General features: G+C 32.0%; 1 protein-coding gene across 1 annotated transcript; it reads left to right on the forward strand.

The window, feature by feature from the left end:
- The first annotated feature begins 12,247 nt into the window (after positions 1-12,247).
- On the forward strand, positions 12,248-14,608 carry LOC139523331 (uncharacterized). Its single transcript, XM_071317248.1, has one exon. The coding sequence runs from the start codon at positions 12,248-12,250 to the stop codon at positions 14,606-14,608; it is 2,361 nt and encodes a 786-aa protein (XP_071173349.1).
- Positions 14,609-15,166: the final 558 nt, after the last annotated feature.

Raw genomic sequence — 15,166 nt, forward strand, 5'->3', positions numbered from 1 at the left:
CTAGATTCAATTTGTAAAATGTTAGCTAAGTAACAATCTAATTCTTCATTGCGTTGAGGAAAAACCCTACACATGACGCGTTTATATTTGCCAAAAGCGCAAACGAACTCTTTAATAGTGAGCGTTCTATGTAGCCGGATATCCTTTTTTCCTGGCAAATTAATTTCAAGACCACTGCTAGTAAGTAAAGTACTAGCTGCCTGAACGGATTCGTAATCTTTCATAAGTAATCCGGCTAAATTAACGTCCCTACCTTCAATAATTTGCTTTTTAAGCGCTGGTGAAATTATATCCAAAAAAGGAACAGATGATGACGGCACTCCGTTAATAGTAGCTGTAGATGTGTTAAGGGTGGGATTTATCGCTTTCACTAGGAGAAACACCGTACCATTTGTATAATGAAAACACATGCTCATCTGCTGTGTGCACTTGTTGAAATCTATTTCGTCTTGAATCTTGTATATTCCCGGAAAAATCCGCTGATAAAGAAGTATTAGAATTATTCCTATTTGTGTTAGAATTCATTGAATCCCTTAATCCTATAACAACTTCGGTTAAATTTCCGATCAAAAGTGGAAGCTCATTAGACGAATTACTGGTCACATTAGGTAAAGTTGGCGAGACTTCCTGGTCTTCATTTGACAATTGTTCAGGTTCGGAAACTGATTTGAGATTATCAAAATAAATTTGTTGTAACACTGTTTTACTTAATTTTGAAGTAATGTTTATTCCAATATTTGTCAGTTCTTCTTTGAACTTCTTAACTGTCCAAGACGAACAGTCATTTTCTTGTCTGCTGCTTTCAATTGAATCCGGAGAAAACCGACTTGTAGATTTCCTTTTTCTCCGAGAAGCCATAATGTTAAGTAATCCGTAAAAAACATTCAAAAGTTAAAACTAAACTTTGCATATATATTAAAAGTGTTGTATTAATTCCAGAATATTATTTTTGGTAAGACAAGAACTGCTAACGAAACTGATCAAAAGAAGAAGACAGCGTTATCTATCAAAATAATTTCAATAATGATTATTTTAACGCCTATGGTCTGACCGCTATCTGACTGCTAAGCTATAAAATTCTCGACGAGACACAGAAACAAAAACAATCACCCGAAAGTCGTTATGGATCATTAAGAGAAGAACTTCTCAAACGAGCAATAAAATGCAGCTGTCGAAACAATTATAAACCAAATTATATGCTATATATTCAAATAATTTAACATATCTGATATCATCTGTGAAACAGTTATTCGAAAACGGTCAACCAACTCGTGATAGCGTCCGTAAAATTTACGAAGAGATTTTTTCATCTTCACCATTTGGAACTCTTGGTTTAATAGCTTCCTTGTGAGCAGCAATACCCTATCAAGGTAATCATGATAGGAAATACAAGCCCGGGCATATCGTATCAATTGGAAGATATAAACTCTGTATGCAGGCGCTGCTGGAATGTTGCTACATAGAAATGGAAAGTTTACAATTGGGAAGCTGTAATCATCTCTTATGTCGTAAAATTTTGTTTTCAACCGAAGTACATAGCCCAAAAAAACCACTGTAATTTAAATTTATTTGTACTACCCATTAATCTTACAATACTTTATTGGTGGTCCACAATCTTTCTCATATTTAATTTTAAGTAAAATCTAGCCACTCCTTTATGGACAACTATAGCAGTTTTCTCAAATATAACTATTTTAGAAGAAAACGAACACAGTTTTCTATCAACTGAGATTTTGAATTTAAACACACTTTTCTTTCGTTCCATACACAGAAATACAATTATTGAGATGCTCATAATAACTAAATTTGCAATCTACGTGTCAATATCTATCTTCCCGTACCTTTCTTTCCGTACAATGTGAACAATTTAACGAGAAATTAAACAATTTCGAGGCAAGTTTCACTCAATTCGTCATTTTGACATGCATTTTGACTTATTTCTCCGTTAATATAGAACGGTTGTAGAAAATATTGCATCTCACAATAGAAAAATAGTTGTATATGTATATATATATTCTAAGATATCATAAAAAAAATAAAAAAAAATAAGGAGAAACCTACCTTTCTTTTGTCTATTGGTGTACCGTCATTGTGCCGGATGTTAGATACCATCGAGTCCGAGCAAATTTTGCCGGTGTGGTATAGACACAGTGTAAATGATTAACATCTGTTTTACTAACCATGTTAACACTTGAAGTGAGCTTTTATAACTAAATGTTTTTTTTAAATTGGATATGTTACTTTTACAATTTCACTCGAAGGTGGGAATAATGTTTTAAATTGGTCATACAATACTTGGTCATGTTTTATTATCAATCAAAACACTCGGCTGCGCCTCGGGCTTTAAGTATTAATAAAACATGACCAAGTATTATCCAACCTATACATAACGCATGTAAATAAAGATATTTGTACTTAGCAGTAAGTAGTTTATTATGATAATTGACGGGTTTATTTTCATTTATAGATGTATTTCAACTGCATTCAAAAGTCAGTTGGATCAAACTATACCGTTATCATTATAAGTGATGTTGGACAGTTGAGAATCAGTTGACATGTGTTGTCTGGTGAGTGAATATGTGGACACTTTTAAATATGTATAGTTTTTATGGAAAGTTGTTGTTATATTAATTATATTTTCAAGATATCAATTAATTTTTATAAGATATTTTTGAATGAATAATCTAAATGAAAAAAAATATATCATCGTAAAAAGATCTCTGATAAATCATTTAAGGTATCTAAACATTCAAAAATATAAGTTGTCTTGCATAAATAAATTAGTTCAAATATCTTATAATCAATAATATAAGATGTCATGTATTGCTTAAAAGAAATCTCTTGTCAAGTTTATAAGATATCTTATAAACTATACAGTATATCTCATAAAGCATTTGTAAAAACGATTTATCATATACTTAGCATTGATATGATAGCTTTTGAATATGTGTAATGAGCGGAAGTACACCAGCCATAATTTCCCACCCGGGCTGATAACCCATATCAGGTGCATCTCGTGCACAAAACTCATAATAGTGCCTCTTGTGCAAGTTACTTCCGGTATTTCCGGTATCAGTTGTTTACTTTTCCATTGTGACGTCAGATATTTTTATGACGACGTAAACATTTTCGGGAACTTTTGTGGGGATAGTTTAGTACTTGCATTTGCTAACAAATGCCATTGACAATTATGAATTATGTTATAGTGCAACAAACATGGAGTATTAATGATCATAAAACTCTTTCAAATTTTCAATTTTTCAAAATGCCTCTAAAGGAAATAGTAACATAAATGAATATGGAGGTAGTGATGTTATTGTTGGGCAATTATAGTGTATTTGTTGGATCCATAATATACTTTTTATAAAGTTTTTATAAAAAAGAAGATGTGGTATGATTGCCTATGAGACAACTGTCCACAAGGTACCAAAATGACACAGACATTAACAACTATAGGTCACCGTACGGCCTTCAACAATGAGCAAATCCCATACCGCATAGTCAGCTATAAAAGACCCTGATATGACAATGTAAAACAATTCAAACGAGAAAACTGTTTTAGTTATTTTATTTGTTAATTTGTCATACATAAAACAGTTGTCGGAAGTATATGATAAAGGGATTAATACATGGCCCTTCCCATATCGGCCCGGGTATCATCCCTCGACCCATATCAGCACCTCGACTACGTCTCGGGCTGATATGGGGGTCTCGGGATGATACCCGGGCCGATATGGAAAAGGCCATGTATCAATCTCTATAGATTTACTGATTAATCAGTTATCTTTTAAACAATATAACATTAGTTTACAAGATATCTTATGAAGTGAGTAAGATATTAAGCATATGTAAGATATCATAATTATTTTATAAGATATGTTTTGAAATTAAAAACGGCTTGCTATACCTTTACGTATTAAATTGTTATTTCACATATTTTTCTATGGCTAATTCTCAATGAAAAATATCTGATAATAGAAATTATAAATCTCCGAGGAATAGCCATCACTGCTCAAAGATGCATTTGTTCATGGTTAAATCTTAATCATACGTTCCATACTTATTTCTGATATGATTCAAATTCGAAACATCTACCTTAAGTCTACATGTTTTTGTACTTTTAAGACACTTAGAATTTAACCCAAAAGATTTATAAAGACCAATTTTTTTTATATAATTAATATTAGGCAGTAAAGTGTTCTAACAGTTTTAGTAATTTACCTGTTATGCGTATTATCTGAATACGGCCTAATCCATAGATAAAAACTTTAAACAACAAATTGTTTCAATATTACAAGATGTGCATCAACAGCTCCCAAAAGTCCAAATCGCTCATGTGTTAGATGTATACCATTGTGATATCTATTTTTACCTTAATTTAATCAGTTGTATTTAAATAATTACATTAGATGTATGTTTCATTATAATACGTCATTCTGATTGGCCAACTGCACATCTCGTGGTATTCCTGAAACAATTGTATTAGACAATAACATTTATCATTCATGATGACACGAGGTCCCACAATAAAGTGCACAGGTAAATTAAATGAAAACTTGATAAAAATCGTGTTTTCATGATTCTAGCTAAAAAAATGTAATTATAAGTATTGAATGCTTCTTTTTGTAACTTTATAGGGTTGTAAAAGCGTTGACCGTGCGCACATTTTTAGTATGAAGCGCTTCCGCGCTTCATACAAAATGTACTTCGGTCAACGCTTTTACACCCCAATAAATTTACAAAAAGCAGCATTTTTTGATTTTTGATTTTGATAAAAATTTCAATATACATTTCTATATCAAATACTAGTATATCAAAATTGACAAAGGCCCGGGTAACCGGTTATAAATTTTAGTATTCAATATTCGGTCCTTCCGACGTTTAATAATTTACAACACTTAATAAAACTAATTTCTAGTTAATTACAAGCATGAAGTTTGATCTTAATACTACTTTATAAGTATACTAATTTACATCGCAAACATTTGTCCACATCGACAGGAAATCTGTTCTATTGATGTAACCATCTGTGTTATGAACTATCCAGTTCCGATAATATTTTATCCGAGATAAATCTGCTTCTTCACTGGTCAATGCTGCTGCTGGAAGTATATCCTCTATTTTCATCTTTTGTAAATTGCGCAGTAAACAAATCATTAGAGTTAGATCCATATCCGATGACCTCACTGTCGCTGTTCCTATAATATAACTTTTAACCTCAGACAATGTACCTAGTAAGCATGATTTCGACATAGGCCCAACATAAACATTTTAAATGTTTTGCTGCCTACTGATTATCCCTATGGTAGCAATACACAGTTAGGAAAAAAAAACTTTAAATTGACACTCATAATTTTTAAACACCCTCTTTCCCTTCCTTATTAACAAATAAGACTTAATATTTGTGTCATGCATGTGTATATCTATAGAAAGAGAATCTGCCAAAGATTTGATTTCTAATGGTTATAATAATGAGATATTATCTCTTTTTGGTGTAATCATGGCAACAATCTGCATTTATTTGATACAAAATATTGCAAAAAGGGGAGATGAACATGTCACAAAAGAAAGTCTTATAAATTTGGTCCAAAGGAAAATTTCAATCAATTACAGTGATACCTTTCCTGAGGTATAGATCTATCAAGAGGTCCAAAAATAATCATATGCATTTCTGCTCGTTTTTCAATAAAATTGAATTGAAAGATTGGACCTATAGGCGGTACGAAATACGTACTGTCAAACATTTAAATGGCCTATAAAAACATTCTAAAAACAATATAAATGTTCATATAGACCCACTAAGAAGGCTATATTATTCTTCAATTATCTAAAAATCAATTTTATTGTACAAAAACTTTCATAGTCAAAATATTCACCATGGCCATAATGCGAAACTAAACTTCTAAATGTGTATTGTTAACTATAGTAGACCTTACCATGGATAAAACACGAGTGGTTGTGGGTTATTGGATGGGTGGTACCTCCGGAAATGTTAGTTTGCTCTCTGAATCCGCCGTACCGATTCAAGGCAGTTAAAACCTATCATATATGGAACCAATAATCTAAACAAGTATGATTTTTAGAGCATACTTCAAGATAGCACGAAACAAATACTTATCGAAAACAGTCAGTTTTATTTTGTTTTATATTTCTCGTTTAAATATTTATGGATTACCTCAACTGCATCCATTAATAAGGATACTTTTAGCTTCAGAAAACGTAAAGATTACGGAAATCATTATTTAACAAAAGTTTATAGTATGTACAGATTGGTTTTACCTTGTAAAGGATAAAGTAATTCCATCTGCGACTTGTTAAGAATTTTTCTTTGATTCAGATATTCCATTTTTCCTTTTGACTGATTCAACACCACACTTAATCCACATGGTTGGAAATACTTATCAAATACAACCCGAACAGCTTTTGGTGCAATACGAATTAGAAGATTAACGAATCTGAGGAAGTTTGTCTCATCTTCTGTTAGTAATGGCGCAGCAGCAGTTACTTTAGACGAAGCCATCTTTATTAATCGTTCTCTCAATGTATTGTCAAATATATATGGAACTTCTAAAAAGTAAAAGCAATACAGACATTCGAATAATCGTTTCCAAACAAAACAAAAAACAATTGCATTACCTTAATCTAGTTGTAAATGATTCAATTAAACTTTCATTAAGTTTTATTTGCACTATACTTACTTTAATTGTACTAGTTCTGATGCTTTTTTATTCTTGCTTAGGATTATTTTCTCTTATCTCGGATCTTTGCATAACTTCTCCTCCGATTTCAATATGCTGCAAACAGGGTCAACTAAAAATTTTCAAATCAATATAACCAAAGTTTCCTAAGAATTTATATGAAATTTCTAACAAAATATTTTTCGATAAATTTACTGTTTATAAAATGTTAAAAATCGTTTAAAAGAATTTGAAATATTGGAGGTTCTTTCTCCTTGGCCAAGATAGCAATTGCCAGAATTTGCATAACATTTTGATGAGTTTTGGTTATAGCTTTATTATAGTTTTATTCGAGCTCAACTGGTGAGTCAACATAAGACATTGGAACTGTAAATAATAACAAAAAACTATGTAATTTTCGGGAGTTTTTAAAGCTTGATGATTACTTGTTGCTGTACATGGATACGTAGTAAAAAGGTATAGAAGATATCAATCGGTTTGAAAATCATAAGTCCAATAAAACAGGCAACACCATGTTCAAAAATAAAATCGACTCAAGGACAAACCACATAACAAACTATCACATTCAAAACTAAAAACTTGCCGATACCAACTACAATAAATACTGAGGATGGATTCATGTGTTTCAGAAGTGTAAGCAGTACTTGATACACATGTGCCACACATTGTATTCCGTACGGTAAAAGCCTTTTTCGGTAATGTATCAATCCAGCAAAAAAGGACAGAGTAGTATGTACGACAAGTGTGATATATATATCACACATATATTCAAAAACTGTCTACCAAAACAGTATGGCTTTCGAAATGCCGGATGATATTCAATATAAAATACCTAAGGGACATCCAAAACTTACAAGTCAAGAAATGAACTGACAATGTCATAAACTATGGAATGAGAACAAATTCGATGTTTGTTCATGGGAGTTGTATTCAAAACTTTAAGGTTTGAGCCAAGGCTCCGTGTTGTGAAGGCCGTACATTGACCTTTAATGGTTTACTTTTATAAATTGTTACTTGGATGGAGAGTTGTCTCATTGGCACTCACACCACATCTTCCTATATCTATTTCAGCAGAATTCATGTTCAATAGTTGTCAAATATATTATTGAGATGGGTTTAATTTCGGTCAGATGTTTGTAAAAGTGACTTGATTAAAATTATTAGATAGCAGTTAAATGTAACTATGTATTGGATAAAAATGTTAATATTTTGTGAAACATACTTTCTAAGGTTAACAACTATCATTTTTTTAACAATAGTTGTATCTGTAGTTCGGAAGCAAGTCAAAAGAGACGAAATAGCTAGAATAGTAACTCATATGTCATGTGTGTTAAAAATAATATATGATACAATTTAATAAGATCTTTAAAAGCAGGTTGAGAGAAAATTCAAAAAGATCACATAAATAAGATTAACCAGTCCAAAATCGTCAGACTCCTTCTAAGTAGTTTTGTCCTTAAATTATGATATTTTGTTTTATACTTATTTCACATTTTGCGAATAATCTGGGAAACCTTAAAAGGCGGATATATAATGTTAACAGAAAATAAAACACGACCTTCAAAAATGCCATTTTATCATGGCGACAGTATTCAATTTTTTTCTATAAAAATCTTGATTTATTTGCCACAAAGTCCTCTTTTTCTATTAAATGCAATGGAACAGTAAAAAATAATGCTTTGCATCAAGTTTCCCCTTGGAATATGTACAAAATGGCCTATCTCTATTATTCATTATATCTTTAGTTTTGATACAATTGAAGTTTGAAAAGTTCGTACAAAAATGGCTACAGAAGGGTACACAAACCTTAAAACTACGCCTCTTTCGGGGTGATATGATTTTTATGGTTCCAAGATACATGTGTGAACTCTATGGTTCATCTCTTAGAGACATAACTTGGGAATGTTACCAGAATAAAAACATATAATTGCGGTTAAAATTTATTTCTGAAGTAGGCCCAAAGTAAAGGAAGGGGTAGTAGAAAACTTTAGTATAAGTTTAAACTCTAACAAGTTCGGGGCATATAAATGTTGAAAATATGCCGCACAGCCCTATATTTTGACCTTTGAATAAATAGTAATGTATATCAATTTTGCATTCTAGGAGATATTTTGTTTTCAAATTTCATTGTAAAGGTGGCACAGTTTTAGCCGCAAAGGGATAATTGGGCTTTGTCTATATTTACAGAAATGCAACTTTAAATATCTCAAATTGATCACTCCACATTATTGTTTAGACATCCGAGAAAACGAAACAATGAACGTTTTCAGACATTGTCAATTCAACGAGATCAAGATCATTTTATTTTCTTATCTGAAGTCATTACAAACTTCATAGATACAATTAGATTATTAAAACTTCACCAGGAATTCCCAAAGCTTAGCTTTATGATTACCAAGGACAAATCTCAATTCATCGTTTCTTAAAAACGTATATGTGTAGGGTAATATTGACAAAGCTGCCTTTGTAAATCAAATTAAATACCAGTTGACCAGTTACTCAGTCGACTGATAATCCAAGTAATCGGTAAGTTAAAACTGTTCATTTAGACAACACTAAAACTTTTATTAAATAATCAAATTGATGAATAGCTCACAAATTACTTTTTGGGGGTATTTTATTCATATTTAATGTAACTCTCTACCAAACTGTGCCTGCAATCCACAACAACAGATTAACCTGTACAAAATGTTCTATAGGTCTCCAAGTTACCAAACACATCATTTATTTATTTGATTCCACAATGATTTCGTCTCACACAGACCGGTTAAATTCCATTATAAAGAACCTTGTGTTTGAAATCGTTAATATTTCGTGTTTACAACGATGCAACATCAGATAAAAAAAAAGTTTATGTTTTAGGTACTAATAATGTGTTAATAACGAAAATAGTGTCCATCTATCTCCGCTTTGGTGCTAACATAATACTTTATATATAAATGTTGCCAGAAAATGCAGTCTTTTTGTTTTTATTTCTTAACCCGAAACATTTGACTTGATATATTTTTTGTCAAAATGCAGAACTAAACTTGTACAAATAGCTAAGAAATAAGTGTTTGCACACTTTCATCAGTTACTTCATACATTTCTCATATTTTTCATTGGTATACTAAACACTTACTTTGAAACTAACGTTTACTGCTTTTGTATCTCATAAACTGATTTTGCTTTTAAGGCTATTCAGCGAATTGGCGGGGCCTCGTTTAAGACGGAATGTGATATTTTGATGTCAACCTCTCTTGACAGTTCATACAGAGAAGTTTATGTTTCCTTCGCACAACAAGAGAGAAGATTGGAAAAAATGGAAGGAGAATATATTAAAGTTGATGAAGAGTTAAAATATGCCAAGGAAAAAATTTGCCAGTTAGAAGAAAGTAAAGATAATACAAAATGTAATGGCTACTAACATATGAAATGGAGTATTTGTTGAGTAAGAGAGGTGGACAAAGCTCAAACTGACAATGCCATGACAAAAAAAAACCCACGGAAAACAACCAAAATACAAGCACAGTCTACTAAACACACCTACGGGTGCGGGAATTCTCGCTACATTGAAGACCCATTGGTGGCCTTCGGCTGTTGTCTGCTCTATGGTCGGGTTAGTGTCGCTTTGACACATTCCCCATTTCCTTTCTCAATTTTACAACATAATAAACTAAAGACTGAACAAGAAGAATCCAACCAAAACCATTGATGATTTCAAGGTTTATGCAGAAGGGTTAGCAGATCATGCGTTACGATTTCATACGCATATGGAGCTATTGACAAAGTGATGAATGATTTGAAGTTTCAAACTTCAAAGAAATTAATGGAAATTTGTTTTTTTTATCATTTATGATAATTAATATCGTTAACGATATTAATTTTGGTATAGTGACAATGTATGTTCCTTAAATGATCCTCGATGGCACATTATTGGTAGCATAAACTATATCGTCGAAATGTGTTTTTAATAAGTCTTGTCAAATTAGTTTACAAAAAGAGGTTAACATTGTCTTATTTTTCGTTTTTTCAATGGACCTTGAAATTGCAGCTCATACACATCTTTAACCATGTTTCACTAAGGAAAACATTTGTTTGTAGTACAAAATATGCAATTGTTACTAAACAATTTGCAACTATATAGTCCGAAATCTAAGTGAGGCATTTAAAAATAAACTATATTAAGGGTTGTGATCACTTTTGTAGGTCTGTATATTACGAAATTTCACAGTGTAATAATATAGCAGCAAAAGAAATGAAAACAAATATGCGCAATTTTGTTCATATACCAAACAGAAACGTCGTTCACATAATTGCATTTATCGTTTCACTGCATTAAATAGAAAATGATGATTTAGTAACAAGGTTCCTACAAGAAATTCCCAGACTTTGTTAAATAAATTTTTATCATAAAATTTGAAAAATAAATTACTTGTTTGTTCATGTGGTACTAGACTTCATTGTTTACAAAAAGTTCTACACATATTTCCAAATCAAAACAAACCTCCAACTGAGTCACAAAAGTCGAACACATCATTAAAGGTGACCTGCATAGATACAGATTTATACTTGTTTTAGCTATATCTTTATCAGAAAACTTTTTTCAGTGAAATCATTTCTAGTAGCGTATGCAGTTATCCCCTATCTATAAGCCACATAATTGTCAAATACAAGAGAACAAGGGGAAATCATGTGATTTTTTTTTATAATACTTTCATATTTTTAGCATTGAAACAACAAAGGGGTGCGTAATCATTAACAAGTTGCCCCAAAGTTTCATTAAAAAGAAACAAAAGATACAAAAAGGATTTTCAAACTTAAAAGTCGAAAAAAACCTGTCGATGACTTGCCAAATAAAAACTGGAAAACGATAAAAAGACAAAGAACAGTATTTTTATAGTTCGTTCTTATGTTGTACTGTTATACCACTGTCCCAGGTTAGGGGGAGGGTTGGGATCCCGCTAACATGTTTAACCCCGCCTCATTATTTATGCATGTGCCTGTCACAAGTCAGGAGCCTGTAATTCAGTGGTTGTCGTTTGTTTATGTGTTACATATTTGTTATTCGTTCATTTTTTTTATATAAATAAGGCCGTTAGTTTTCTCGTTTGAATTGTTTTACATTGTCTTATCGGGGCCTTTTATAGCTGACTATACGGTATGGACTTTGCTCATTGTTGAAGGCCGTACGGTGACCTATAGTTGTTAATGTCTGTCGTTTTGGTCTTTTGTGGATAGTTGTCTCATTGGCAATCATACCACATCTTCTTTTTTATAGTACACGAAACACAATCAAGAAAACTAAAGACTGAGTAACGCAAACCAGGTTGGATTTTCGTTGTTCTTTAAAACTATTACATTGAGTTGTACTCAGATTAATGGTCGTACTCTTTAGGTATATCCCCTTATTTCTTCTCACGAACACGTATCTGATGCGTTTGGATACGTTTTTAATTGACCGCCCCCATTAGCAACATTCGTTGGGTACATCTGTGTTAAGTCATCTAATATTAAGTACACATTCGTTCTCTATCTATTGTTTTGCTATACCATAACATTTTCTAAGTATGAACTTGTTGGTTACAGATAACCTTTTATTAGAAGTTGCTGATTGGGAACAAGACGATAAAAATTTCTTTGTGACATCTACTGTTCAAAAGATTTTGGAAAGTGTACAGCAGACATCATTTGTTGTAATCAGTGGTAGTCCAGGAATGGGAAAAAGTGCTACAGCCTATCACTTAGCGTTACTTTTTCGTAATGTAATGGGATATGAAATTTTGCCAATCAATGAACCATCGGATATTTTGAAATTTTGTAAATTTGGACGAAAACAAATAGTCATCATTGATGATATATGTGGGAAATTTGCTATTAACAATCACAGTGTTGCCTCATGGATGAATTTGAAAAAGTCCATTGTCAAACTGATCAGTCAAACAGAAGATACGATACATATCATTGCAACTTGCAGGCTGCATATACGCAAAACTAAACAGTTTGAGAAATTCATCCAGGCATTTAAAATAAAGGAATGTGATCTTCTCTCTGATGAATTTGCATTGGATTTGAATGAGAAATGTAAAATCGGATTATGTCATTTAAATCAAGAATATATTGATCTAATAGGAGACGGAGTTATCTTTGAAACGGATTCGTTTCCCCTTCTTTGTAAGCTATCATCGGGAACGAAATTTAATCCTGATTTTTTTAAAAAGCCGTATGATATATATAAACAAGAATTAGATGAAATGGCGACGAGTAATAAAGAGTGCTTTTTTGGCCTTGCTTTGCTAGTTCTGTTTAACAACAATTTAAAGACATGCTTATTTAAAGACAGAGATAACCAAATATTTAATGATATGTTTGAGGAAGTGTACGAAGAACTGGAAATGTCAGAGAGGCCGTCTAAATTATCCGTTCTACGTAGTCTGCAAACACTAAAAGGAACATTTGTTAAAGAAAGCGAAGGTTCGTTTTCAGCTATACACGATAAGGTGTTCGATTTTGTTGCATTTTTCATCGGGAAAATGTTGGTCAAATCCATCCTAAATTATGGAAATCGCACTTTCGTTGCAGATCGAATGAGTTTTAGAGTCTTTGATGAAACAGACGATTTTGTAATTATGCTTGATGAAGATCAAGAAGAGCTGTACTTTCAAAGAATCAAGGAAGAAATAAGAAGTCGATCATTTGTGACTGTTTTCCGCAGTATAATAGCCACAACAACTTATTACCAACAGAAACTGATATCATTCTTGTCTAAACACTGTGACACTTTGTCTATTCTTACCGGAAATTTGTGGGCAGTGGTTTTGAGCGCATCAAACGGCTGTGATATCTTAAATATCTTCATTATAGAAGAAAGATTTAAAAGACTAAATCGTGATCACGCAACTGAAACAGATTTGAAAGCCGATGACGTTTTGTGGGATGTATTATGTGACACACAAATAAATACTGACGACGAGATACATAACGGTATTTTTATAACATCTATAAACGGCCCCCTTTTTACTGCAATTGACTTAAAACGGGAAGATTTGATTCAAGTATTACTTGACACTGGAAATGCAATCAATATAAACAAAACTCTTTTAATAGAAGACGACGATATCACACCTCTGCTTTATGCATATTATGAACATGATCTTGGTATTGCAAAAATGTTCATACAGTATAAATCTGATGTTAATCTATCGTATATTAAAGGTAATACTTTGCTGCATTTAGTTTGTAGTAATGACGATAATGATTTCCTTGAATTTTTACTCAACTGTGAAGACTGTGACCTGAATAAGAGGAATGATTTAAAAGAAACACCTCTATTTCTTGCTTGTCGGAATGGAAGTTCGGATTGTGTTGAAATACTTGTTGAAAGTCAATGCGATAAAGATAGCAGTAATATTGAAGGCCAGAGTCCTTTGCAAATAGCTTGTTCGCAGGAATATGATGACATAGTTGAAATCATTTTGAATAACAGTTTCTGTGAAATCGACCACTTGGACAACATTGATAATACTGCTTTTACAACAACTTGTGAACGGGGAAACACAGAAATTGCACGTCTTTTGGTATCATATGGCTGTACGATAAACACTGCTAACAATCATGGAATGACTGCCTTACATATTTCAGCTGCGATGGGATTTGTTGAAATAGTTGAGTTATTACTTGTGAACAATTGCGAAATCAACGTATGCGACAGTTTTAATCAAACGCCTTTATGTTTGGCAATTGAAAACTATCAAAAGCCTTGTATAAAACTGCTTATTTCTCACGGATGCGATGTGAATATTTTTAATCTTGAAGAACAAACCCCGCTTTATATAGCATGCAGAAAAAGATACACTACCAACAATTTGACTAGCGTTTACATGTACATTAAATGCCGCTATAAAAACAGTACTTTTAGGAAACATTACTAATCAGTACATTAAATGCCGCTATATAAACAGTAAGTTTAGTAAACATTACTAAACAGTACATTAAATGCCGCTATATAAACAGTACTTTTAGGAAACATCACTATTCAGTACATTAACTTTTATATCATTTTCAGTAATGTTGGGAAAAAGTTGATTACAGTACTGAAAATTACAGTCATTTTTCAGTACTGAAAATTTCAGCCATTTTTCAGTACTGAAAATTTCAGCCATTTTTCAGTACTGAAAATTTCAGTCATTTTTCAGTACTGAAAATTTCAGTCATTTTTCAGTACTGAAAATTTCAGTCATTTTCAGTACTGAAAATTTCAGTCATTTTTCAGTACTGAAAATTTCAGTCATTTTTCAGTACTGAAAATTTCAGTCATTTTTCAGTACGGAAAATTTCAGTCATTTTTCAGTACGGAAAATTTCAGTCATTTTTCAGTACTGAAAATTTAATTATTTTACAGTACTGAAAGTTCAATCATTTTTAAGTACAGAAAGTTGTAGTCAAATTCAAGACCTAATAAAAAAACTCGGTTATGCTATCACAAGGGG

Source organism: Mytilus edulis, chromosome 1 (genome assembly GCF_963676685.1).
Source record: "Mytilus edulis chromosome 1, xbMytEdul2.2, whole genome shotgun sequence".
In the NCBI taxonomy this organism is placed as follows: Eukaryota; Metazoa; Mollusca; class Bivalvia; order Mytilida; family Mytilidae; genus Mytilus; species Mytilus edulis.

Excerpts from the sequence above, each read along its gene's own strand:
- LOC139523331 (XM_071317248.1), top strand. The coding sequence starts at position 12,248 with ATGAACTTGTTGGTTACAGATAACCTTTTATTAGAAGTTGCTGATTGG.